The sequence below is a fragment of the Epinephelus lanceolatus genome, chromosome 5, assembly GCF_041903045.1.
Source record: "Epinephelus lanceolatus isolate andai-2023 chromosome 5, ASM4190304v1, whole genome shotgun sequence".
NCBI classification, from domain to species: domain Eukaryota; kingdom Metazoa; phylum Chordata; class Actinopteri; order Perciformes; family Serranidae; genus Epinephelus; species Epinephelus lanceolatus.
The window spans coordinates 4,698,032-4,724,602 of record NC_135738.1 but is presented as its reverse complement, the minus strand read 5'-3'; the positions used below and the strand labels follow the sequence as shown (position 1 = coordinate 4,724,602).

Genomic DNA, 26,571 nt, shown 5'->3' with positions numbered 1-26,571 from the left:
TGGAGCGTCTTTCGTTGCTAAGCAACAAGCCTGCCATATCATAGATAGCTGCCGTGGAGGAGAAGCGGTGCAGTACTGGCTTCTCTGATTGGTCGGTGAAACAGCTCGGACCAACCAGCACCGAGATTGTTAAAGTTAAAAGTTGATGTTTGGTATTTCGGTTTGAAAAGATGTCGTTCAATAAGGGCATCGGCAGTGTGGAGGTAACGGTGGTTAAATGACCGCATTACGGTTAATATTTATCCGCTAACTGGTTATTTTAAACTGTCGATAACATCATGTTACACGTCATAGCATCATGCTACATGAACTAATGTAGCAATCCTAGCAGGTTAGCATGTTAGCTGTGGTCAGTGTTAAGTTACCATATCAACCACAGTGCACCTGTGAACATGACATCGTTAGCTAGTTAGCTCTGTCTGAAAACTAACGGGCCGTAAAGTTAAATAACGTTACCGTTAAAATGTGATTTCCGGTCTTTGTGTGTGGTCACACAGCTAATACAAACACATGGTTGTGTTTTCTTTACAGTACATGAAGAAAAGGATACCGAGAAATGAAAAGTATCAACATGTCAAAACCAGGCTGGACACAGGTAATTTATCCATGTTCATATGTAACCTTACATCTATGTGACTGTAATGATTCATAAATGCTTTGTTATGAATATGAACTGTCATGTTTATGTGACAGGATGCAGCCTGACAAAGTACATGGAGAGACTGGAGGAGATTAAAAAAAGTAAGTAAATGTTTTAAAGAGGGGTCTGAGCTGGCAAATAAATGTACATCCATCTATAGATGTCATGTTCTGTTCCCTTCTGTGCACTTTGTTTGATGCACTCATGCAGCTCAGATATTTAAATGAACAGTCTGTGTTCCAGTCCCCACACTAACATACTATACAGTATGCCAGAACAAGATTTAGTATGACCCAATACATAGCATGTCAAACGCAGTGTGCCAATGATACCAGGATGTTTTACTACATCTGGTCAGATTTTGCAGAATGCAAGTCAGCATGGTTTTCTGGCTGTTCTGACCCACAATCCTCCACTGACAGCTGTGAGGAGTCACAATGACGGATGGCAGCGCATTCGAGGAACTAATGACCAGTTGAATTGTAATAGGAATATTAATTGTTTCATTGAATAAAATAATCATAAATCTAAGCAACAACAAAAGGGCAGAAGTGTTAAATAACAATGACAGAGAAAGTTACAGCTCATTTAATTTTGCTATGGCAAGTATATTAGAATCAACAATGTATGCAGTTTTTCCTTTGCAAAATCACACCATCAGAGCTGTCCAGATTGCCAGCTGTCCGGCTCTGGTGAGCTCGGTAGACAGCATTTTGTTATATCTCCATGGTAACAGATATATGAGTAAGACGGTCAAAGTTTAGGGTGTGATGTTATGAGACAGTAGTATCACCTGATTGTGAGCATACTATATGCAACAGTACATACTTTAAGGATAAGGGTTAGGAACACACCCAGTGTGATATTAAGGGGGATTTAGTGGCATTAGATAGATAGATAGATAGATAGATAGATAGATAGATTATACACTGAAAATAAAACTAATAACTTAAGTGTCTTCCTAAAGGACACTTCACACGGTCACATGCAGCAGCTTGGATCACAGTTCTGACCCAGTAAGAACAGAATAGTGTCTCTGTCCAGCAGGACACTACACTGCTGTACACTGTCGGATCCATGACATCAGTTCACTCCATTAACGTCTTATAAACACTTTCCAATCTGCTCTAAAGTGAACAGGTGGATCAGATACTCCAGTTTGGCAGCACTGTGTAAACCTCACACCTGATCCTGTTACAGCTGAACAAGCCCTCCTACTGTCAGGGTTTTTTTCTTAGTGTAGAGTATCTAGCTGAGGACTATTTGCTACACTGAAGATAGGATTTGGCTCTTAATTTTCCCATGAATCCGTTGGCTTGTCTTCTCCGTCTGCCGTGTACTTCAGAGGTAAACTGGAGAAGTTCTGACCCAGTGATATTTCCCAGTTAAAGAAGTTCTTTGTGGGCAGTGGTCATGTTGTGTTGACCTGTCCTCTGATTTCTCACGGATAAGTGACACTGATTCCTTCAGTCTCTAATGGAGGATTGTGCTGCTGTCCACAGGTGTCCCTCTGTGTGACTGGACACACACTATGGGGACGTGCTGGTCAGGTGCCAGAAGGGGTCTTTGGGAAAGTGTTAGCTTCTGTAGCGAGATCACACTGTGGATAATTCCAGTATCAGCAGCACAGATAAAACTGTCTGAGCAGCCTGATTTGGGTGCAGTAGTGGGAGCTTTGGCCGGGAGGCAGCATGGGAACACACGGGGCAGAGCCGAGGTTTAGTGAAGCATTAGAGGAGGATGAGGAGAAGCAGGTCCTGAAGGACCCGGGTGAGTTGTGTGAAGTACGACTGCATCCGAAGGCTGAAGTTTTATCACTGTTGTTTTACTAGATTATGACGTTAACTGACATTTTGGTGGAGATGTGCACAATTTGTCGACTAGACAATTTAACGTTGTCTCCCTTGCTCGTTGGCACCAGTTTAAATGCATCAAAATTACTATTGTATGCAATGGCACTCACCCAATGAAACACTGCTGTAATAATTAGGCACATTTCCGAAGATTTATTTTCCGTAAAATTTTGTTTTATCAGTAAATGTTATTTGTTAAATTTTATTTACGGGTTGTTGTCATGCTCTGTAGGATAATGTGCAGTTTTCAAAATGCACGGTGCAAAGCGCCAGCAGCATTTAAGAAACAATTTGGTGATTGAAAAATATGATTAACGATTTCAAATAGCTCTTAACATTTTCACAGTATTTAATAACATTACAGATTATATTGTGCTCAATTTCGACTGTTCTTACTTACTTTTAGACGACAAGACGAAGAAGTTCCCGAGGTGAAATTAAATTTCTTTCACCCTGTTGTCATACACACACACAGGCCCGAAATACACACACATGTACAAACAGGACCTATACATGCATTAAAGGGAGAGATGTCAGAGTGAGGGGGCTAGCATGGACAGGTACCGCGAGCAGTTGGGGGTTCAGTGCCTTGCTCAAGGGCACCTCAGCAGTGCCCAGGAGGTGAACTGGCCCCTCTCAAGCTACCAGTCCACACTCCATACTTGGTCCGTACAGGGACTTGAACGAGAGACCCTCTGGCTCCCAACCCCCACTAGTCGAACATCAGGGAAATTAGCTGTTAGGAATATTCCTACTTTGTGGTGTCTTCAGCTTCAGCGGCCATTTAAAATCAGATACTTTTTAGACCATCATCAGTGTTTTGAGGCTCCTTTCTCCTGTAAACTCTCTTATATTTCATTATCTTTTCCACTTTTTTTTCTCTTCAGATTACAGGTATCGAAAAGATGAAATCTTCAAGCGGTTAAAGGTGACAACATTTGCACAGTTGGTAAGCATTCATGTTTACTTCGGCACTTGGCCTGCGGCCTCGTACCTACGACCGAATCACAGCCATGACGATATCACAGCACAACATCACTCCCTCTCGTGTGATATTGCTTAAACATCCTGCAAGATTGCTATCTCATACGTAATGGAAAATCCATCCAGCAGTTATGGTGTGATGGAGGAGGTTATGGAAAGAATACAGTGAGACACTCTGATCCATTTACAGCGCTTAATAATTGATAGACGACTTGTGTGAATAGTTTCAGACGGACAGCTCTGAATCAGTTTAGTGTGGTTTGTTCTCTTCTTCACAGACTCCAGGATCTCATCTCTTCTAGCAGTTTTTCATTCTGGTAGAAGCGTCTTTCTTTCTAAACTTGTTTTTTCCACCAGATACTGCAGGTTGCCTCTGTATCAGACCTGAACGAAAGTGAGCTCAACGGCGAATCACATGGCCCAGATGGTAACTGTCAAAGTTACTCATTCATATCACATTTTGAAACTCAACTTATCTCCAGCTTCATACCAAACATGTTAAAACTGATGTAACATACAGTATGAGAGCAGTGTTGTAGGTGACAGTCTGTTGATATTCGCTCCCTGCTGGTTTGCAGACGGTCTGTCAGTGGTGTCTGATGCAGACCTGGAGTGTCTGTCTGAACACACCAACGGCTCCCCGCAGCCGCTGCCTCCATCAGATCGCCAGGATGCAGGAGACACCAGGGAAATGTGCTACTCTGCCAGGTCCACACTGCTGAGGTACTGTACAGCTCAAACTCTGTGAAGCCACACTGAATATCACTCATAGTTACAACCGTTATGCAAAGTCCCTCGTGTATAATTATGAATTGCTGGACAGAAGAGAAGTGTTCCTCTGTGCCTGGTGTCAGTGTCATGCTCTGCCCTATGAACTGCGTTAAGCTCTGTCGCGTGCCCTGCAACTTTCTTTGGTTTACTTTTGTATCCAGGAGGTCACTTGTCACTTTTACAATTTTACAGGCAAACTTGGTATCCAGAACAAAACAGGAGAGAGTCAGAGAGTGGTTTGCTGTTTTCAGATTAGCTATTAGCTCAAATCCATCCGCACTGGATCGGTGTTAAACAGGGTTACTGAGCAGTATGGAAATGTATGGAATTTTGATTCCGTACCGATTGGGTTCAGTAATTTCCAGATGTGGAGGAGTATGAAAAATAGAGTGTTTCCAAATTACTGCATCGACTCTAAATCCTGAGTGCAGAGCTGATCTTCTTCCAGGTGCTGTTGTTTTAAAGAGGCAACAGATAGGATTTGTTGGGGTTTTTTTTAGCTTGGCGCCACCTAGCATCAGTGGTGTTGCGTCGCACTGTCGCAATGACTAAATTGAACGTGGGGATCAGAGATAATCAATAATATGACTCTATTAGACTCTCTAAATTAAATCAAATGTAGGCTGTAAAGCCACCAGTATACCTCTATGCATATGTAGAATGAGAAGGTGTGTGGACACTCTACTAAATAAATGAGTAAAGAGACCAAGCAACAATTATCAGATTAATCTGAAGAAAAAACAAATAGTAATGCAAATAATTATAGCAGAATGCACAGTACCAGTACAAACAGCTCACAGTAAATGATACCAATATGTACAGTACCAGTACAAACAACAGTAGACACAGTGGAATTATACCAATATGCACATGTAAACAGTCCCCATTCTAGAATAAACGCTACCGTATGGAAACCATGCGGCCGGTTCAGTGTTCACTTAGCTGGGCGTAGTCCATCGATAGCTGCCTCCGTGAGAAGAGAACAGAAGGAAGGGAGGGGGGTATCACTGTCCGAGGGCTGCCGTAGAATGGCAACCAGGATGTCAGCCGACCAACACTCGCTACCCGCTCCCTGGTTGCGGCGATTTGCGATACTGGCCAGCTAGGAATGAACTAGCAGCCAGTACAGTACAGTCCTCTCTGGACTAGCTAACATTTAGCCGTGTTACTTACTGATCCATTAGAAAGAAAGCTAGCTGGACATGGGTTTTGAAGCCTCTTTGGTCACGGAGCTCCCTCCATCTCTTGAACGCCTGAGTGAGGTTTACTCTTGTTTTTCCTCTTCTTTTATCACTCTCCTTTTTGCTCTTCTTTGCCTCCTCACACAGAGGAGCTCCTTTTCTTTTGCTAGGCCGTTTTTCACTTGTCACCAAACTTTGTCCGTCTGCCATTGTGTTCGTGACTCAACTATCTCATGCCCAGCTCCGAATAAGGACCAGCTCCAGTCCCTGATTGGCCGACCGACCAGTTTCGCAATACATGACGCGTTTCCTGCCGTAAAGCAGATTTTTCCCGCGAAATTTCAGCACCGGTGGCAGAAGCTTATTGCACAGCCACTAAGTAACCTATGTAAACACTGATAGTCTGATTTTACTGTGGCCACTACCCTGTGCAACCCACATTATTTTCATAATGATATATTTAGGAAAATAGGCTATCTGTTGCGTCTTTAAATGTGTAGGTGTAAAATACTGTCTGTGGGACGGATGTAAAGCTCTGACTGCTCTGCACTAACATGATCAACTTCTTCATATTTTACCACACTCTGATATTAACAGAAGAAGGGAAAGATATCTGTGGGCTGTGATTGGTTGTTCCCCATCACATGACATGTGGTGCCCGCTGCCGTGTTCCAAAAGTTGAACTCTGTTTGTCTCAGGGCCATCATGCCCGTTTGAGTGCGCCTGTTGTGCATCTACACACAGTAGATTTGAGGGCGCAAAAAACACGACATGTACGGGCCCTAAAAAAGCAGTTTTTTTTGGGACAGATCCTGGAAAAAATCACACCGTTATCATTTTAATGTTTTTCAGTGAAAATCTAAATAATGGTGTGAAAATGATCATTCCCTTGAATATTGCAACATCACTGGAAAATATTTGTAATTATATATTTTTTCAAAGCGCTGTTAGATACATACACACACACACACAGGCTCACACTGTCATATTAAGTCACACCCAACATCCAACAATCACGACCTCTAACCACACACACACACACACACACACACACACACACACACACACACATCTGTAACCCTACACCCACCACATCTGCATGTATATTCAACATACCGTCCTTCCACCCCCGCCTTCCTGTATACAGCACAATAACCTCGCTCCATATGCTCTCAGCGTCTCCTCCTGTCACCTGCGTCCTCCTCCCCCCTCCGGCTTGAACAGGAACCCCAGGAGTGTAACTCTATCTGTGGTCTTTCAGGTCACCTTCACCTTGTGGGGAGGACGGATGGAGAGAGAAAGTAGGGCAGCACTGGGGTAAATCTACACAGGGGGAAAGTGGTGTTCCTGTGTTTGGCTCCGCTCCATCTTTTTCCTCCAGACTCTGGTTTCACATTAACTGGTTCAACACCTGAGAGATTAACCCCTCCCTGCTTTAAGAAAAGAAACTCATCATTCACACACGTGTGTGTGTGTGTGTAGGGAGTAGAAGTGGTGTTTCCATCAGTGGTGTCATGGAAAATATATGTGTCTACCAACCAACAAGTGTCAATATAAATCACATGAAGAGTGCTGGAACAAAAGAAATGTCTATTATAGTGAAACCTGTACAAACAAGGAATGGAAAGAAATAAGATTAAACACCTCAAGTATTAAAAAAGTATAGATTACCGAATTAATTAAATGTATTGAAACAGCACATTTACATATCAGCCTGTATTTCTGACATAGTTACTGCAGCCTCTAACCTTTCTTAACTGCCTTCAGTGTCATTAGTGGTGTTGGAGAGATGAATCTCGACAGACACCATCAGAAGACGGAGAATGAGTCGGTGTCCAGCCCCGAGCCAGCTGACCGTCCCTACCCCGACTGCCCCTACCTGCTGCTGGATGTACGGGACCGCGACCAGTACGACCGCTGCCACATCATCAGCGGTAGGTGACGAGAACGTGATGCCAGATCAGCAAATAACAAATATCTCCTGTTGCTTTAATCATGTCTCTTTCTTACAGCTCACAGTTTCCCCATCGCCATGCTGTCCCGAACAATGAACCCCTACACCAAAGACGTGCTGGAATACGTATCCTTTAACACAAACTAATGGACCTGTTTTTCATGCAACACGATCAATGCTGATTAAGTGATTAATCTGAACTTAACCCACAAACTGTAGAAAAATTCAGCAGGGAAGATCATCATCATGTACGATGAAGATGAGAGAGTAGCCGGACAGGCAGCCACCATCATGTGTGAACGAGGATTTGAGAATCTGTTTTTGTTGTCTGGAGGTAAAGAAGTCTAATTCATAGTGATGTTACTTCATGTATCCTGCATGTCAGCACCCTCTGGTTGTAGCTGTGAGCGCAGCCACAGGTATCCGTCATCTCACTCTGCTGTCCTCTCCCAGGTCTCAAGGTCATCGCTCAGAAATTTCCAGAAGGGATGACAACAGGCTCCTTCCCGACCTCCTGCCTGTCCTCTCCCACGTCACGGAAGGGGAAGATCTCTGCGCCGCTGCAGCAGCCGTCACAGGCAGCAGAGAAGAGGTGGCGGTTTACATCAGACGAGCTGAACAAAGTCCAGGAGCAGCTGGACGAAATCCTCATCCCCAGTAACTCCAACAGTAAGACCACACTGTCAGAAACTCAACTCATGCCGGCCTTACACCAAATGATTTTCTAAGCCATTGTACTGATGCAGACAAACTTCTAATGTCGGAATAAAATCATGTTCCTGTGACCTTGATCTCATTTAGAGTAAAAAACTCAGTCAGTGCTGTCTTTAGTCAGACTTTTCCTCGTCTTGATGTTCCAACAAAATCAAACATGTTCGTTATTATTCTAGTTTTGGCTCATGCTGATAGTGAAGTTCAGTGACAAACATTGTCAACAACCAATAGCTGCGCTCTCTCCAGCACCAAACAGGAAGCCGCAAACCAGGTAGATGATAAACATGGAGGAAACTCCAGGGAGGGAAGTCTGAGTTCTCTTATTCTGTGGAAAAGGAGGAGAAACTGGTGGAGTTGTGGAGTGAACAAGAGTTGGCATTTATCTATCTTGTGTTTCTAGAGTTTTGTGTTTTTGCAGACATGTAAGGAATTGTTTAAACGTCATATTTCTTAAAGGGAGTTTGGTGAAGTATTTTCCACCAGGAGCAGGATGGGAAGTGATCTCAGAAGGAATTCTTGTTATGGTCTGTAAATAGTGACCCTGCAGGATCTCCAGACTGTAAAATCTTTGAGTGTGACTAAAAACTAGTTAGAATATGGTTGAGTGTGTGTTCACAGAGCATTTTTCTTCAGCAGTAAAGCAGTGGCAGGGTGTTTCATCCCAGTGCCTCGTAAAAAAGCTCCTGCAGCGCATCTTTAAAGATGTGCCACACGTGCGTTTTGTATCTATTACAAAAATATCTTGACATTGAAGTTAGTTAGGGAGCTAATGTAATGTTACATCGACAGAGGGATGACTACACAGTTAACAACAAGCTTACAAGGTTAACAGTGATAAAAGCACAAAACTCAGCAGCAACATCCGGCTGGTCTGTTCCCACAAATTAGATTTACTGTCTTTGTTGTGACAGCAGAGTGGCAGGCAGAGTGCCCTGAATAAAGACACTGAACGTGGTGCTTTTTTCTGTTGCCGCTCTCCTTATTGGGAACAATTGAGAAAAGACGCTGGTGCTGAGAAAAAAAAACTGTGGCCTTTAGGCTTTTCCCAGGGAAGAACTTGGCGATAAGGAAAATAGAGCCAAAGTTCTGCAGCAGTTATTTATTTGTTTCAGTGTCAGTTGGTTTGAGTTTATAAGCAGTTGTTGATTTACAAAGGATTTTCTTTAAAAACTAAAAAGCTTCATTTAAACCAAAGTAAAGTCATTATTTTTGCATTACTGGAAAATGTATTCTCCACATGGTAAGAGATTATGTGTTTGCACTGACCTGCTGTGGACAAAGACTGGAGGTCACGCTCACAATACGCTGGGTTCAGCTGATTGGAACAGTATCAGCTGAGCACATTCTCCATTTTCCATGAATTTGAAGTTGTATATCATGTCCATCATATCCAGGAAATTGAAGGACCCGTAAAATGTAGCGTTACAGACCAGTCTTATCGTCCCGATCACAAAACAGGCCTGGGATGGTTCAGAATGCGACCATTCCTCCTGATTCATCCCCGATGTTTTGCTCCATCCCCTCCATGAAATTCTGTTATCAAGCAGATTGAAGTCATGAATCAGAATTTAAGATCATAATCTAACCTTTCACCCGCAGGAAGTTAGACTTACAAATGTCTCATCACTCTGCTAACCTTCAGTTTTGTTTGCATGTGTGTTCACTGCAGGCCGCATGTCCAGCCGCATGTCGACCAGCAGCTCTCAGTCTAAAGCGTCCAGCGCTCGGAGTCGACAGAGTTCCTCTACAGCTGGCAGGGACAGCGCCAGAGTTCACAGCAGTAGACCCTGGAAATAACACCACCTCCACCTCCTGTTCCCCCCCAACCACACAGATACACACAAACAAACATACCTCCAACACAACGTCCATTTATTTCAGGATCCATAACTGTCGCAGTCTGAAAAGTAATCCTCCCAGAGACAGGCAGGAAACAGCACAGATACTGTATCACAGCAACTTTTAATCCAGAATTTTCTCTGACACAGATATTGAAAATAAATTCTTGTCAAATTTTAAAACCAACGACCAAAAAATAAAACTCTAATTAGGCCTTAATGAACAACAGTATCAAATTGAAGACAAAAAATCTGTAGGAAAAGAACAAAGAAATTCTGGAGCTTTCTGTCAGACTGAAGTATTTTCCCCTCCATGTTTTTCATTTTCTTGTAATATTTAATAAATGGTGTGTATTTGAATGTTTGCACAGTGCCTCGTCTGTGAACCTGAAATCTAATGGATCTTTTTGCACTCAAATTAACTTTGTGACGCTACTCTCATGCTTATTTTTCACCAGCGAATGACCCTGAGCAGATAATCATTTCATTCTTTTTGAATATTATTATGTCCAAAAAAGGTCACGTTAGCTCCGTCAGTATGAGCTGTTAAATAAATGGCATTCCTAACCCGAGTTTTCCACTGCAGAATGTTAAGATGATATGAAGGATGTGCTGTGAATCTGTGTATTACATGAGATGGAATTTCTATAAATATTGTTACAGAGCCTGAGAAAAGCTGTGCTGTATTTTTGTAATTTTCCCCATGATGTCTTAATGTGATTCCTAAACTGACGGTAGATAAACAGCCTGTATGTGAGGCCTTTTCATTCACTTATGCTGTTATGTTACTGGTTTTCTTTGTGTGTGTGTGTGTGGATTAAAGTACTGTATGCTGTCATCACACTAACTGACTCATCGAGGCCTTCGCCATGTCAAAGGTCAAAGAGAGGAAACATGGCTGTAGCCAAAATACAAGCAGCACTTCAGGGCCCACCGATGCATTTAAAGACAGTATTTCTGATGTGTGGCCTTTTGTTTGGTTGCAGTGACTCATTGCATCGTTCTGGATTCACTCACACACTCACAGTCTCCTATGAAGTGCATTTAATAAAAATATGGACCGAATGATGTCTTCACCATCGATTTACTCACATGAATGATGTGATCACATGATTGTGTTTGTAAATGAATGTTAAATAAAGTGTATAATTGTTTGCTCTATCAGAATTGTGTCCTGGTCTTAATAAGACAGCTGTGATATGTTGACAACAAATAAATTATTACTTTGCTCATTAACTCTTGAAGGTTTAGTGTGTAGGATTTAGAGGGATATATTGTCAGAAATGGAATATAATATAATAAGTATTTTTTCTTTAAAGTGTAATCACCTGAAAATAAGAATCGTTATGTTTTCATTACCTTTCAATAAGGCATTTATGTCTACGTACGGATCAGGTCCTCTTCAACAGACTCCATCATGTTGCTCTACAGTAGCCCAGATCAGACAAAATAAACAGTGGCTCTAGATAAGGACATTTGCGTTTTCACCTCGGCAGCTGTAGTTCTCCCACACCAGGAGTATACAAGCTATTTTTAATAGGGGACATGAGACAAACAACTATTTCATCTTGTAGTGAAAAAGAATTCAGGGCTGTTTGTTCGGGCCGTTTATGGGCAAGAAGCTGGCTAACTGTGGTATTTTTTAAATCTATTATTAGGCAAAACTCATAAAGAACACTCGACCATAGAGAATTTAAGAATTTATTATAGCTGCTGCACAGCGATTGGTCGGGTCCGGGCATTTTTAGGCAATTCTGAGCAACCTCTGGAACTTAAGACAGTCATCTACCGCTCTGAGCTAATTGGCAAGTAGCAACTCAACAGTGGCTTCACAAACTGAGTAAGCCATTCACTGTTGTGTAGGAAAGCAGCCATCCGTGCATGGAAAGGCAGATTTGAAACCACTGTAAATAAATTCAGTTATTAAGACAAAAATCTGAAAATACACATATTGCATCTAGACAGCATGGAGATGTTGGTAATTTGTTTGTAACAATGATTGATTTGCTCCATAAGTGAAAAACTGATGTTTAAAATTGCAATTTTTACATTGACTCCAATTGTTCACATTAGAGCAAAATTCAAAATGCTGTCAAAAATTCAGTTTTTGAGATAAAACTCTGAAATTTGCCACACATCATCTACCATGACTCTAGAATTGTCATTTTTTCATGAACACTGAAGATTTATTTAGCAAGAATTTACATGTATATGTTTACAGTACCGTTTACAGCAAACATTTTTAGCACTGTAGGCTCAATTTTTGATAAATCAAAAATCTGAGAAACGTAGTTTGTGTAGGACAGTCTGAAGATGCTCTGTAGCAAGATTGGTGTCAATTGAGCAAAAATTGTGGGAGGAGATAGGTTTATGAAGTTTTACCATTTTTGAAAAAAAAACAGAGTGATGAACTTGATAATTTTTAATAGGTTTAAATGTACAAACGTTTTCTTCAGTATTGGGGCAGTTGTGAAGTTGTAGCACGTATGGTTGATTTGTTATGAATTTTCAAAGTTTTGAACTTTAGACGCTTGCTGTAGCGCCACCATCAGGACTATTGGCTTGAGTTTACAGCTGAGGATATCTGGCATGAGACTGGACCTTTGTGCAAAGTTTGGTAAGTTTTCACCCATGGGAAGTATGATTTCCTCGGAATAAGAAGAAGAAGAGCTGCCCGGACCCTAATAATGCAATCAGAACATTAGGATCAGTGTTTATCACAGCCCCTGTGACACACTAGTGATACTGTATGTTGTTATTTTGGAGTCATTACATTCTGCAGATTTTCATATTCATTTTGGATCACTGCTAAAACAATAAAGAAAAATCCCTACATTTTGTTCTGGCCTGGTCATTAGTGACGATTGAGATGAATTACTTCTGTGTGAGTCTTAACATTGTTTTTAAAGAAAATCCTGCACAGTATACCTTTAATAATTAATGGTTTAAAATGTCTCTAAAAAGCAGATAAAAAACTGATTGATGATGGTAGTAATGAGAGATTCAAAGGATGTAGAAATAATGCAGACAGAGGTGTGAACACAAACATATTATATGTGCAGAAATGTGTGTGCGCAATTAAAGGCACTGAAATCATAAAGAAAGAGAAACAGCAGTTTTCCAGTCTGCTTTTATTTGTCTGTGGTTTTCACGATGTCTGAAGAGTCATGGCGTACGATGATGATGGTTATGATGATGACATTAGTCTTAAAGGTACATTTGCCAACAACAGGGATTTCCACCTCTACACACACGCACACACACTTTAATAAGGGTTCTTGAAGGTATGGTCCATGATGGCCATCAGAGCCAGCCAGGTCTCCTTGGCGGTGGGGATGATCTGATTGGCTGGCAGGACGAAGCCGTATCGGCCAGTGTCCCTCAGCTCAAAGGTGTAGGAGTACTTGATGCCCTGGTTGTAGGTCCAGTCAATGGTGCCACCGCTGGCTTGGTCTACGATTGAAACAGGTATTTTTATATGAAGATGGCAGCCATAGTGAAGGTGTTACAGCATTAGTTGTGAACATTTGATTTCTTTATGTACAATTTGTCTTTCTCAACAGAACTGTCTTTGATTTCTAGTGGGTGTGGTTTATATTACAAGTAAAAGCATCAAATAACTGTGACTTACAGATGGTGTTGATGATGCTGCCATATCTGTAGCGAGTACCGTACAGGGAGGCCAGGTCAGTGATGGCCTTCTTAGCCAGACTGTGCTGTTAGGGGAACATGATCACATATATGTGTGTTGTTTCCGATATTGCAGTTTCTCACATTTTCTAACCTTTCAGGCAAAACTACAACTGATACGCTGATCTGTTTCCCCAGTTTGAAGTTTATGAATAATAAAACGTTCTGTGTAAAGAGGTCATAAAGGTAAGGAGTGTTATGTTTACCAGCTCGGCCTGGTCCTTGACTGGAGTCCTGGTGTAGCCGTAGGGGTACAGGAGCATCTGGGAGTAGGAGTGGATGGAGATGAAGGCCTTGAAGTTGCGGTGGGACTTCACAAAGTCCACAATGGACTTGACCTCAGACTCAGAGTGAGCCCTGGGACCACGGTAGGTCTCTGTGCAGGGGTTGCCGCTGGCACCAGGTCCTACACAGGGATGATGACAGAGTCAGAGAAACTGTCTATAAATACCCTCTGAACACTCGGTTCCTTAGAAACCAATACTCATGGTGCAAGTGTTTCCATAAAGTGCAAAGGGGCAAAACATGTCAAAATATATGTGTCTTATACTTGATGTAATGTGTGCTGTGTTTTCTGCATGTTGGAGAGAAGTTTGGGACAAATCTGTGTAATTGTGCTGCCACCTAGGCCAGAGCTCTCTGGAAAAAGACCGTCCTGTGTGTAGACCATTAACTGTATAAATAGTGTAGACCCTCCCATATATAGAGTGTCGAAATAAACAAAAGGTACTTTTGCACCATCTGGTGGTAGAATCAAGCATGACACCAGCAGTTAGCAATGCATGACTTCTCAGCCCAGTCACCACAAGAAAATGTTGCCATTGTACGTTTTTGCAAAAGCAAATATTGTATGTTTCATATGTATCATATGATTGTTTTTTTAAGTTACCTCTGGACTGACTTTGTCATTGGGAGGTGGACGGCATGAAATCCATCCATCCATCCATTTTCAACTGCTTATCCGGGGTGGGATTGCGGAGGGAAATAGGCTAAGCAAAGAATTCCAGACATCCCTCTACCCAGCAACACTTTCCAGCTCCTCCTGGAGGACCTTGAGATGTTCCCAGACCAGATGAGATATATAATCCCTCCAGTGTGTTCTGGGTTTGCCTCGGGGCCTCATACCAGTTGGATGTGCCCGGAACACCTCTAACAGGAGGCGCCCAGGAGGATCCTGATCAGATGTTGAACCACCTCAACTGACCCCTTTTGACGTAAAGGAGCAGCGGCTCTACTCCGAGCTCCTCCCCCTATCTCTAAGGCTGAGCCCAGACACCCCACAGAGGAAACTCATTTCGGCCACTTGTATCTGTGATCTCATTCTTTTGGTTACTACCCAGAGCTCATGACCATAGATGAGGGTTGGGACGTAGATGGGACGTAGGTAAATCAAAAGCTCTGCCTTCCATCCTAGCTCCCTTTTCACCACAACAGTCCGGCACAGCCAATCTATCTCATGCTCTATTCTACCCTCACTCGTGAACAAGACCCTGAGATACTTGACCTCCTTCAGTTGGGGCAGTAACTCTCTCCCAACCCAGAGGGGGCAATCCACTGTTCAAGAAGAATAAATAAAACCAGTTGTTTAGTAGCGCATCACCATTGCGCTTCCAGCAGCTTTTTAACCACCAAACGTGACAGTTTTTTAGCGAACAGTCCCACGTTTGTTTTTTCCAGAGACATGACACAAAAGCAGATATTTTAAACGAAGACGTGATCTTTTTCTAATCATAACAAAGTGTTTTTTGTGCCTAAACCTACGTTAACCTACACATTGTGGAAACTTAAAGTTTCAGCATATCCACGGCATAATAATGTACAAATGTAACATCTCCATGGTTTACAGAAATTTACATTTATTCTGGCAACTGGTCTGATAATACTACACGTAATAATCTTTTAATGCATGTCAGAAAAAATTGATACAATCATTGATGGTTTTAAAACAAAATAAAACCCTCACTGATAATTACTATACATGGTAGGTTTGGAGTTTTAAAAAATAAGTTTTTTTAGAATGATGTTACCTCCAAAACCAGCATCCCAGTTCCTGTTGGGGTCGACTCCCACACAGTTAGAGCCGGAGTTGGGCTTCCTGGTCTTACGCCACATACGGTTCTGAAAACATCAGAGTCACAAGTTTTCACTTTTATTTATTATTTTGATTTAATTTTCACCTTTGCTTGTGTTCATGTAGTTCTCAATTTATTTGTCTTTGTTTTTTTAATTGAGACAGACACACCGAGATATAAGCTGGGTTCTATCATCCTGTCAGGTTGTGCTAATTTGCACCAATAGTTCCGACTGTTATTTGTCTTGACTCTGAAGATGTTACATTTAAAACTGAAAGGTTCTAGTATCACCTGCATAAACCATGACCTCATCAATGTCCAAAGCATATCACTGCATATAGAAGTCAGGACAAGTCTTTGTATGCATGTCCCTAAAACTGGAAATGGGAAACTTACGCCATGCTCATATTCACATGATCTCATTGCCAGAGTCATGAAAACAAGGTCAAGAAATAAAAAGACTATGACTGAATATTGTCAATCAAACACTGAATATGGCAGGATGTGAAAAATAATCAAGCTCTAAGAGACTCACGCTATTGTGAGTGTAGTAGTAGCCATCAGGGTTGGTCACAATCTCCAGGAAGATGTCCATCTTGTTGAGGATGGCGGTGAGAGCGGGGTCACGTCCATACTCGGTCACAATCTACTCACAGATATGTAAAGAACATGATGTGAAGTGCAGCAGGTTAGAGGTCAGAGGCTCCAGAGACCATGAAGAAAAACCCAAAACAAAGTGAGAATTATCAAAGCACCTTCTTGGCGAACCAGGTGCCGCTGGCCTGAGTGACCCATTCTCTGGAGTGGATACCAGTGTCGATCCAGATGGCGGGACGGTTGGTTCCACCAGTGCTGAACTAAGACGAAGGAAAGGAAAGGAGCAGTCAAACAAAGAGTAAAAGAGAAGTGACCAGACATGGTTCAGATTATGATTTTCCTTGTGATTATTGAAGATTATTTGACATCACATTATGTCCAGCACAAAGAAATCTCTTCCTTTTGGCAAGAACGTGCCATTCATCATTGTTTAGGACCCTTCATTTGCTTGACAGCCTGTTTTACTTACCTTGAGCACATTCAGGTCACGACCCTGGTAGCTCTGACCGATTACAATCTTGCTGACCAGGTTGGGATTCTCAGCCACCAGCATGTCCTGGAAGGCGTAGATCTAAACCAAAGACAAAAAGACAAATTTCTGGTCTGTAGGTTTATGAAATAATTCTGTATAGCACTGTCTGATCTCAAGTGAGTTTAAACTTGTTGTAGAAGTGACATATTTTAGGCTTCAACATAAGAACATTATCTCATCATCAGAGGCCACTGTCACGAGCCATCCGGTTCTTATGTAACCAGAGTGAGAGCTGTTTCTGTGCTGTCAGTGGATATTGGGCTCAGCCAGGGTTGTCACTCGTCACAGATTCTGCTGGTGGACAGGATCTCAGATGCAGCCTAGATGAGGAGAGTGTCCAATTTGGGGATTTCTCTGCTGTTTGCAGATGATGTGATTCTGTTGGTTTCATCCGAACATGACCTTCAGCACACACTGGGGTGGTTTGCAGTTGAATGTGAGGAGGTTGGGATGAGAGTCAGCATCTCAGAGTCTGAGGCCATGGATCTCTGCCAGAAAATATTGAATTGCTGAATTCAAAATCCAGCGGTGGAGACGTCTCTTTGACTGGATGGTGAAAACATGTGTCTTGAACTCCATGTAGGCTGCCACCTCATCCTCGGGCTGCAAAGTTTCATGGCTGGAGTCCTCCACGTCGGTGACCAATGTGACGATATTTGTAAATGAAACGAGAGATCGAAGGGTGGACTGGCACATCAGCAGATGTTGTACCAGACTTGTTTGGTGAAGACAGAGCTGAGCCGGTCAATCTGCATTTCAACCCTCGACTGTGGTTATGAGCTTCGGGTAGAGACTGAGACAATAAGATCACACATTCAAGCAGAATTTTTTTTTTCCCACAGGGTGGCTGGACTCGACCTTGGAGACAGGGTGAGGAGTGTAGACATCCAGAGAGAACTTGGAGTAGAGTCACTGCAACGAGCCAGTTGAGGTGGAGGTGGTTCAGGTATCTGATCGGGATGACTCCTGGGCGCTCTTCTTCGGAGGATTTCGGGATAGACCTGAAATTTGCTGGAGGGATTATATACCTCATCCATCTTGATAAAGGTTTGGGATCCCCCAGAAGGAGCTGGAAAACTTTGCTTGGGAGAGGGACCTCTGGAATACTTTGCTCAGTCTGCTTTCATTAACTCAGCTCCAGAAAATGGATGGAGGGACTTTAAATTTTGATATATGTTTGCTTCCAAATATTTACTGGATGTCGTAGTAACTTTCAAAGGTTTGTTTAGATTATATTGGTTGCAGAAATATTTCCGCACTTGACTCTACAACTGCAACTACCTGATTACTTTTTTTGTTACATTAGAACAAACAATTAAGAAGAAACAATTTATAACAATAGTCGCACGTGTTATTAACGCTTTTACTGGATAGCACTGTGACTGTGCACCAACCTCGTTGATGGGGTGGTAGTTGGCGAAGTCAAAGCTGTCTGAGTTTCTGGGCTCAGGACGACGAGCAGCAGACACCATCTCCTCCTGCTCCTTATCCAGCATTGCCTGCAGGACAATAAAATATATACTTTAGTTAGAGGTCAATAAATTTATTTCTAAATATGCATTACTCAGATTATCCCAGAAATCTGCTTCAAACTTCTGTAAAACTCAAAACCAACTGCAGCAGATTCAGTTTTGTTCCTGTTGTAGCCTGGACTTGAGAATCTGAATCTGTTTGCAGGTCTCATACCTGAAGGTCCTCGATCATGACGGAGTACTCGATGTCCTGACCCTCCAGGTGGATTTTGACGGACTGCAGGCTGTGGAAAGGAACTCTGATATCCACAGGGGTGGACACATCGGTAACTCCCCTCCAGAAGTCCAGCTGAAAGAAAACACTGACATCTTTAGAGATTTGTCACTCATTTAATGCTTTGCTCTTACATTTTTCCTCTTACATTTTTATTTTAGAATGAATTTAGAATGATGGTAAGTGAAAGATAAATGACCTCGAACTCGCTCATGTCCTCCAGGGCCTTAATGAGAGACAGCTGGCCCTCATCCTTTGCAACAATGCGAAGCACCTGATGCCTGCGAAACCACGACCACAATGTTAAAACATCCTTTGACTCAAGACCCCAGACCAACAGAGAAGTTGGCACACATGAGGTGAGGACAGATTTCTCAAGGTTGACACTCAAAATTTGCATCATACATGCCAAGGGTAAAGATTTTTTTAGGGGGGGGGGGGGGGGGGGGGGGGGGGGCATTTGTGCATTTGTTAGACCTTCAAGTTTGAATTAGAGACATTTAAATTATAAATTGATGAAGAAAAGACACAAATTGGTGCATAAACACCTGATTGCTGGAAATTAACCCTCCATCTCATGTGTTGAAACCAAACCCACCCCTTACATTGTTCTGATGCTGCACGGTCTAATAAACATCCTCACAAAAATAAAAGCTATTGCATTTATTATAAGTTAAATGTAAGTTACCACTTGGAGCAGTTCATATTGACAGGAATCATCTGGATGCATTTAGTTTAAATAAAGGTGCTATTATTGGCACTACATATTGATTCATAATTCTTGCACACATATATCCAGATGACCTCCACCCTACACAGCAGTGAGAGGCTCTTTCAGGCCCACTTACCCCTCAAATGTCTCCTTGCCGAGAACGGCCACGAACAGCGCGGTGAGTGCGAGCAGGACCCTCATCGTGACCAACAGTGTGAACCCTGCGGGGCCGAACGCAGGCTTTTATGGAGTGTGTCAGCTCACGTGTTCAAACCTTGCTTAAGGTGAGGGAGGTGTGTCAGCGGCTGGTTCCTTTCCCACGCCAGCCTGGAGGTACAAGACCAAAAACAGTTGCACCATGTGTTTGATGACATATCCACAGTTGAGTTCAGGTTCTGAAGAAAAAGGAAGAGCGTTGTTTGTTCTTGGTTCATCTGCAGAGTCTGATCTGGTTCCTTATTGAGTTTAATTACATGTTAGACACACAGAGGGTCATTAATGCACAACGAAGACTCATGAAGAGTAAAAACTAAGGCTGGATTATTTTTTCTGTATTAGTTCATCTGTCAGCTAATTTTGGATGTTTAATTGTTTCTATTCGATAAATATACAAAGATCAGTGAAGTTTCCCTTTAATCAACGATCTGTCACCACACAAGTAAAAACCATGTCATGTGACATTTATCATGTCTCTGCGCTGGCAACAGCTGTGGCCAGAGGCATTATGTTTTTAGGGTTGTTTGTCCGTACATATGTATGTCCCATTCTTATGAGCGTCATATCTCAAGAACGCTTTGAGGGATTTTTTTTTTAATGTTGTGCGAATGGACTCGAGGATGAACTCATTAGATTTTGGTGTTCAAGAGTCAAAGGTCAAGGTCACTGTGACCATCTATCTATTTCATTCTGATGAACACAATATCTCAAGTACAGCTGAAGCAATTGTTCCCAACTGGTGGGTCGTGGTCCATAAGTGGGTCGCAGGTTCATCCTGAGAGGACTGCAAGTGACTCACAATTGTGTCAAGTTTGACAAAACACATTTAATCTCTAAGTGCAATGAATTTCCGGCACAGAGCTTTTATTTTGAAGTGCCGTTTCCTGTAAAGTGAGTGACTAATGGACAGCTACTTGACAGAGACAGCAAACTAGCTGAAGACATGGACAAACTCAAGTATGATGCTGAATGCATTAAACTGTGTGGACCTTGAACTAATGACTAAGGAGAAATATGGACCTCGTGGCCGGACCAGTTGGGAACCACTGAGCTAAAGGGAATTTCTTGAAATTTGACACAAACGTCCCCTTGGACTGAAGAATAAACTCATTAGTATTTTGTGGTTGAAGGTCAGTGTGACCTCACAAGATATGTTTTTGGCCATGACTCAAGAATCCACACACTAATTACACTAATTAAACTTTACATTAATATCTAACAGGATAAAATAATGAATGATGAATGATGTCACAGTCAAGGGTCAGCTTGACTGTGACATCATCATGTTTTAACATCATATCTCAGGAACAGAAGGGGAGACATTTGGTCAGATACTGAATTGGTGACTCTAATCTTGACACTGTGCTGATTGTATAGATCTTCTGTGTGTGAAGCATCCATGTTTTCACTGACATGGATGGAGACTGTCAGAGACACTGGACTGGTGGGCGGAGTCACACATCCATGGGCAGCGGTGATTCTAGATTTATAAAAAGTTCCCTTTTAAACCAAAAAGTGTTGTGCATGTGTACAATAAACACATGGAAACATTTTACAAAAATGCCCTCTTCAATAAATCTGGCTCTTATTGTTTTGCCCATGTGGTTTTATTGATCCTTGTAGTCTGTTTTATGTTGTCTGACCTTCACAATATGTCTTTATCTTGCTAATATACTTTGTCACTGTGTCCTCGTCACTTTTTCCTTCTTGTTATTATTGAACGCATATCTGCAATTTCTAAGGAAAATTAATAGAAACAATACAATGAAACAATCGTAGGTCATCATCTCTGCTGGTCTAAATTATGTTAACAGCTCAAGATGGAGTCTCTCTGCTCAGGAGGAAGCCACGGCCGTCCGCTGTGTGTTTCAACTTCCTCTTTGTTAATGTTGGGGCAAGACTTCAGCTTCAGTCAGCAAGATTTAAACCAGCTGCTGGGATACATGTTCTGTGAGCTCCACATGTTAGCACTAAAACACATTCAGATATGAGACAACTCGAGATGTCAGAGGGCAAAAATTCACATCTGGTGCTTTCACATGGTTTCATTTCATAATGAGATATCCACCCAAAAAATGTGACACCAGCATGAAGGAAGAGAAATATCCAGCTTTTGCCTTTTACTTCTAAGTCAGTCACATTTTAGTGGGTATAGTCATCCAGACTGCTCAAACATTGAGCACATCAGATAACATTTTCAGCATTTCTGAGCGACACTAAAATCCAATTCATCCCCGTATGGAAACTTTCTTATGTCTGAAACACAAAATACTGATCACACACTTGAGCATCGTTTGAAGCCAGTTCACATGACAGTAAAGATCCTGAACATTACTCACTAATTCGACTTCTCTCCGCTGCTAATGTCCCAGAGCCTGCAGGTTTCTGTTGTGCAACACAGCTGATAAGAAGAGGAAAAGTAAAGAGACAGAAGCCGAGACAGAGTCAGGTGTGGAAAACACCTGCTGGAGGGTTTCTGATTCACAGAGACTCACAGTGAAGCAGACAGCGTGTCCGTCCACATCCATGTGTCCTGCTGAAGTGTCTCTAACAAACACACTGAGCTCCTACCGGCTGAGCATCACTGAAAGCATCAGCTGAAACACAGACGTGTCTGAATTTGGTTTCTGTCTCAGTGAATCAGCATTTTGAGAATATTTAACTTCCTAATTTTGGTGTTATCTTTTCTGCTTAAACATGTAGTTAAGAACTATCTGTTGCATGTCTTTTCAGTAGTTAACAGATGAATATGAAGCAATGACGCGCTTTTGTTTCCAACAGCGAAAAAAACAGAACAAAAGAAGAAACAAAATTTCTGCTGATTCTGGCCGAGTGATGTCTCGGCTTGGCCTGTGATGACAGCTGCTCCATTGGATGTATATATACATCCACTTAATTTTGAGTGCATAAGTGCGTTCACACTGAGAAGTATGGAAAAATGCAGTGCACTATGAGTACCCGGATGGTGCACTCAAAACGGTCAAGAAGTTGAGTGTGGAACTATGGACGCTTCTTCGAAGGGGAGGGACCACTTTTCAAACTGGAAATGGCGGCCAGTCTGTAATGATTTGGTACTGTAAACAATAACGCGAATGCTAATGCTAGTTTGCTAACTAGCTAATTTGCGGTAGTCATTTCATTTGCATTTGAGTGCACAGCGGCCGTGTTTGGTTTGAGACAACACTACCCTGTCGAAATGTGCGCATTACACCAATGAGTACATAGTGCACATAGTATACTACATAGAAGTATGTGATTTGAGACACACTTACACTCTGCCTTGATGGGACACAGCCATATAGAGGAATTAGTTTGAGTTAAAATAGGCAGGGGAGAGTGGAGAGCGTATTACCAAAGTCACATGTTGCCAACTTGTCTTTAGTGTTACCAAATGCAACAGTTCTTCTGTTCTTATACAACATATTTCAACACAAATGCTCAGAGTGCTCCAAAATGACCCATCTGTTGTCTCCACCTGCAGGACAAAAACACCAGCACTAGTTTAAAGGGGAACACCACCTAAAATAAGAATAATATGTTATTTTCATGGTCGAGGAAAGTTCAACCAATATTAGTGAACATGAGCTGCTCTCTCTCAAAACCAGAAACCAGAGAAGAAAGCCTTAAACTTGTGATGTCATAGGGTATAAAGTCCGGAGCTGCTCCATAGATGAATAATGGGAGACTGATTTTATGAACCCACAAAATGTTTGTTTTCTTGTTACATCCAGATGAGCTTTATTCTTTAGTAGTGTTCTAAGTTCTGACACAGAAAATATACCAAATACAAATACATTTCCCAGGGTGCTCTTAAGCCCAGTTCTGCATCGCTGTAAAAAGCTGCTGGTTGACAGGAAGTGACCACCATGAGACGGCGTATCATCTCTAGTCAACAACTCTCTGTACTTCTGATCTGTAACGTTGACAGGAAGTGACCGCCATGAGACGGCGTATCATCTCTAGTCAACAACTCTCTGTACTTCTGATCTGTAACGTTGACAGGAAGTGACCGCCATGAGACGGCGTATCATCTCTAGTCAACAACTCTCTGTACTTCTGATCTGTAACGTTGACAGGAAGTGACCGCCATGAGACGGCGTGTCATCTCTAGTCAACAACTCTCTGTGCTTCTGGGGCCGGTTGCACCAACTGGTCTTTACTAAGCCTGGTCCTAACTGCTAAGTCGGTCTTAGTTAAGATAGTCTTTAGAATGGACTTAAAGTCAGTTGCGCCAACTGGGCTTACGCCTGGTCTTAACTACGCCCAGTCTTGGTGATGCGCGTTCATGAGAAAGCGAACGTGACTATGTTTATTGCCTAGCATCGAGCGTTGCTAAGATACATTGTTAACTTTCTTCCGTTATCACTTCACATTTTGCTGCATCATTATGGAGGATCAGCGCAAAAGGAAGGGCAATTTCACAGATAGTGAAATAAGAAAATTAATAGAGCTGTACAGTCAGCACAGAGACACGCTGACAGCTAAGCAGTCAAACGCTGTCACAAACAAAAGGAAGCAGTCCATCTGGAGAGAGATCACGGAGGGCGTTAACGACTGTTCCGACTCTGGCAGCCTGCGTTCAGAGAGCGATGTGAGAAAAAAGTGGAAAGACCTTCTGAGTAAGGCGAAGAAAGATGTTTCTGCAAAAAAAAATTCCTGTAACCGGCGGGGGTCCTCCCCCGAAAACATCAATATATAGTGACATTATTGTTGATATGTTTGGGGAGGATTCCCCTGCTTTTACCGGCTTGGTCGGTGTGGAAAGTGGCAGTGTCGACCCACCACCGGAGGAGGAGGATGCCGCGGATGTGATCCATCTAAGTGATGAGAGCATTACTCTGTGAAGGTGTGTAACCTATTTCACATCAACTACCCATTTAGTTTCATATTTATTCAGGTCAGATTTAACGAATTTGCTATTTGATTTCAGACTCGACCACTGGCTACAGTGATGAAACAAAAACAGCATCAGATGGACTGTTGCAGGTGACACCATCAGCCGGCTTGAGTTGAGCTCAGATTGTTTCGGTCTGAACCGGGCTTAAGTGTCACCCAGACCATCTTTATTATTTCACTGTCTGTGGAGCAGATCCACACTTCACCTTTATGACATCACCAATTTGAGTTTTAGCACTCTAGCTTTTGGATTTGGGAGGGCGTTGTTTATCTTTACTAATATTCTTTGGACTGTCTTAGACCATAGGAATAAAATATATGACTTTTGAAAATGGGTGAAGGTCTCCTTTAAGTTAAGGCAATAGTAGGGAAAGACTGGCCGTGGTTAAAGGAAACGAGATGGTCCTATAGATGCTTCATACACCCAGGCAGGTGAATTTTCAGACGTGGCTGAGGACACCACCTACAGTCTGGAGCCAAGAGGTGAGAAGAAAAAACCTCATTAGCACATGAACACCATGACACTTCCTGCTACAACAGCCTCCAACACACAGACAGATTGACATATTCATAGTTTTAAATTTGTGTAAAAGACTTCCTGTCTGCTCAGACCGAAGGTCAAATGATCCACAGCGTCTGCAGCAACTTGTACTAAACAAAATGGTATTTGTTTTTGGTTGCCATGGTGACAACACGTCAGTGGGGGCCATAAAGTGTGTCACACTGAGAACTCCTTCTCACGCTCAAACAAACAGATCTAAGCATATATTTTCAAACACTATCACATTTAAAAACCTGTAATAACAAATCATTAGTCTACTTCTCTGCTGTGCAGTCAGTCGCATGCACACTGTCACTGTTGCAGCTGCATTCAAGCTGATAAGGTGGATTTATTTTTAGGCATCATATCATAGTTGTTAAGTGTAACTTTAAATACATTTTAATTCATCTGTCCATTTTATAAATCCACAGATTCTTGTTCAGGGTCACATGAGGTGACAATTGCCCGTCTTTTCACCCTCTGCACATTTCAGGCTGCAGGTCAAAGCAGCGCTCAGGTTCATAAAACATAATGAGGTTCATCAGGTTTTGGGAACTGCAGAGGAAATGACTCCATCTCTGGAGCTGAGGGGAAACAGCTGTCTGACAGTTAATGGACGCTGAAACACTGAGAGAAACTCAGACGTTCATACAGATCAGACTTCACATTCATTAAAGCTCTGACAGATACCTCCCTCTGACCTGTCAGGGTGTGACAGCGTTGTTTCCTTTCTGAAGGCCAGCTACAGTTCACAGAGGAAGTTGGTAACCACATAGTTTCCTGTCGCTGAGGCAACGCTGCAGCTGTTTTACAGGCGTTTCATTACCAAACAACACAAAACACACCAGCTGTGGTGTGTGGTTTGTGTTTCAGTGTGTGTTTCCACAAAATGTGCTACTGCATTCACAAAACATTTTTTTAAACAAAGACACTTTTATTCATCATCATATTTCTGTTTTCCTTTAAAAGACTCCAGCATCATGACAAGAACAATAACAGTCAACTCCCTGGTAGATAAACAGCAGATCCTGGATCAGAACTAAAGCAGGTTGAATGTGTCAAACATACTCTCACATCCTTTGTTATGATAAGGACACGCCCCTGCGGCGCTCTGATTGGTCGTCCTGTCCTCTAAGGCCCCGCTTTCTCTGTTCCTATTGGTCAATATTCAGGTCTGTCATCGCGTAAATCCCCCCCGTGAAAATCAATGAAAAGTGAACGGGACCTTCAGAGTGAGAGACGCGTCAGACTGCAGAGAGGACGGAGACATTTCACCGGAAATAAGGAAAGTCCATCTTCAAAATAAAAGAGGAACTGTTTTACTTGGCATACAATGTTCATGACATGAGGTCTGCAGCAGTGTGGTGGTCAGATGAAATTCACATTTGGTTCAAAAGCGTTTTTGAGTCCACTTGGTCTTAATTTATTTTGTAGTTTATTTTTGACATAATGATATAATGAATTATTTAAACCAGCTTGAACTGGGTTCTCTAGGTTTCACAAGCTATGCTTATTTGTGGTCAGTTTTTCTGTGGATCAAACCTATGTAAAGTGTAACTATTAGACCATTAAAGCAGCTTTTATGTATTTATTTATCTATTATTAACAGTTTTATTGCTATTTCTTAAGTCAGA

At 42.1% G+C, this 26,571-nt stretch overlaps 2 protein-coding genes across 2 annotated transcripts; one reads left to right on the top strand and one right to left on the bottom strand.

Annotated features, from left to right (window-relative positions):
- Window positions 1-104: 104 nt before the first annotated feature.
- Window positions 105-11,102, top strand: cep41 (centrosomal protein 41). Its single transcript, XM_033634177.2, has 11 exons — window positions 105-203; window positions 532-595; window positions 694-741; window positions 3,381-3,442; window positions 3,835-3,904; window positions 4,056-4,200; window positions 7,197-7,363; window positions 7,442-7,509; window positions 7,603-7,717; window positions 7,837-8,052; window positions 9,767-11,102. The coding sequence occupies exons 1-11, from the start codon at window positions 171-173 to the stop codon at window positions 9,892-9,894; spliced, it is 1,116 nt and encodes a 371-aa protein (XP_033490068.1). The 5' UTR covers window positions 105-170; the 3' UTR covers window positions 9,895-11,102.
- Window positions 11,103-13,051: 1,949 nt separating this feature from the next.
- cpa5 (carboxypeptidase A5) lies at window positions 13,052-19,577 on the bottom strand. The gene is made up of 11 exons (XM_033634232.2): window positions 19,421-19,577; window positions 18,772-18,853; window positions 18,513-18,647; window positions 18,221-18,325; window positions 16,764-16,865; window positions 16,453-16,554; window positions 16,233-16,343; window positions 15,653-15,743; window positions 13,832-14,031; window positions 13,567-13,651; window positions 13,052-13,388 (listed from the first exon to the last, which is right to left on the bottom strand). Exons 1-11 carry the CDS (start codon window positions 19,483-19,485, stop codon window positions 13,201-13,203), a joined length of 1,266 nt encoding a protein of 421 aa, XP_033490123.2. The 5' UTR covers window positions 19,486-19,577; the 3' UTR covers window positions 13,052-13,200.
- Window positions 19,578-26,571: the final 6,994 nt, after the last annotated feature.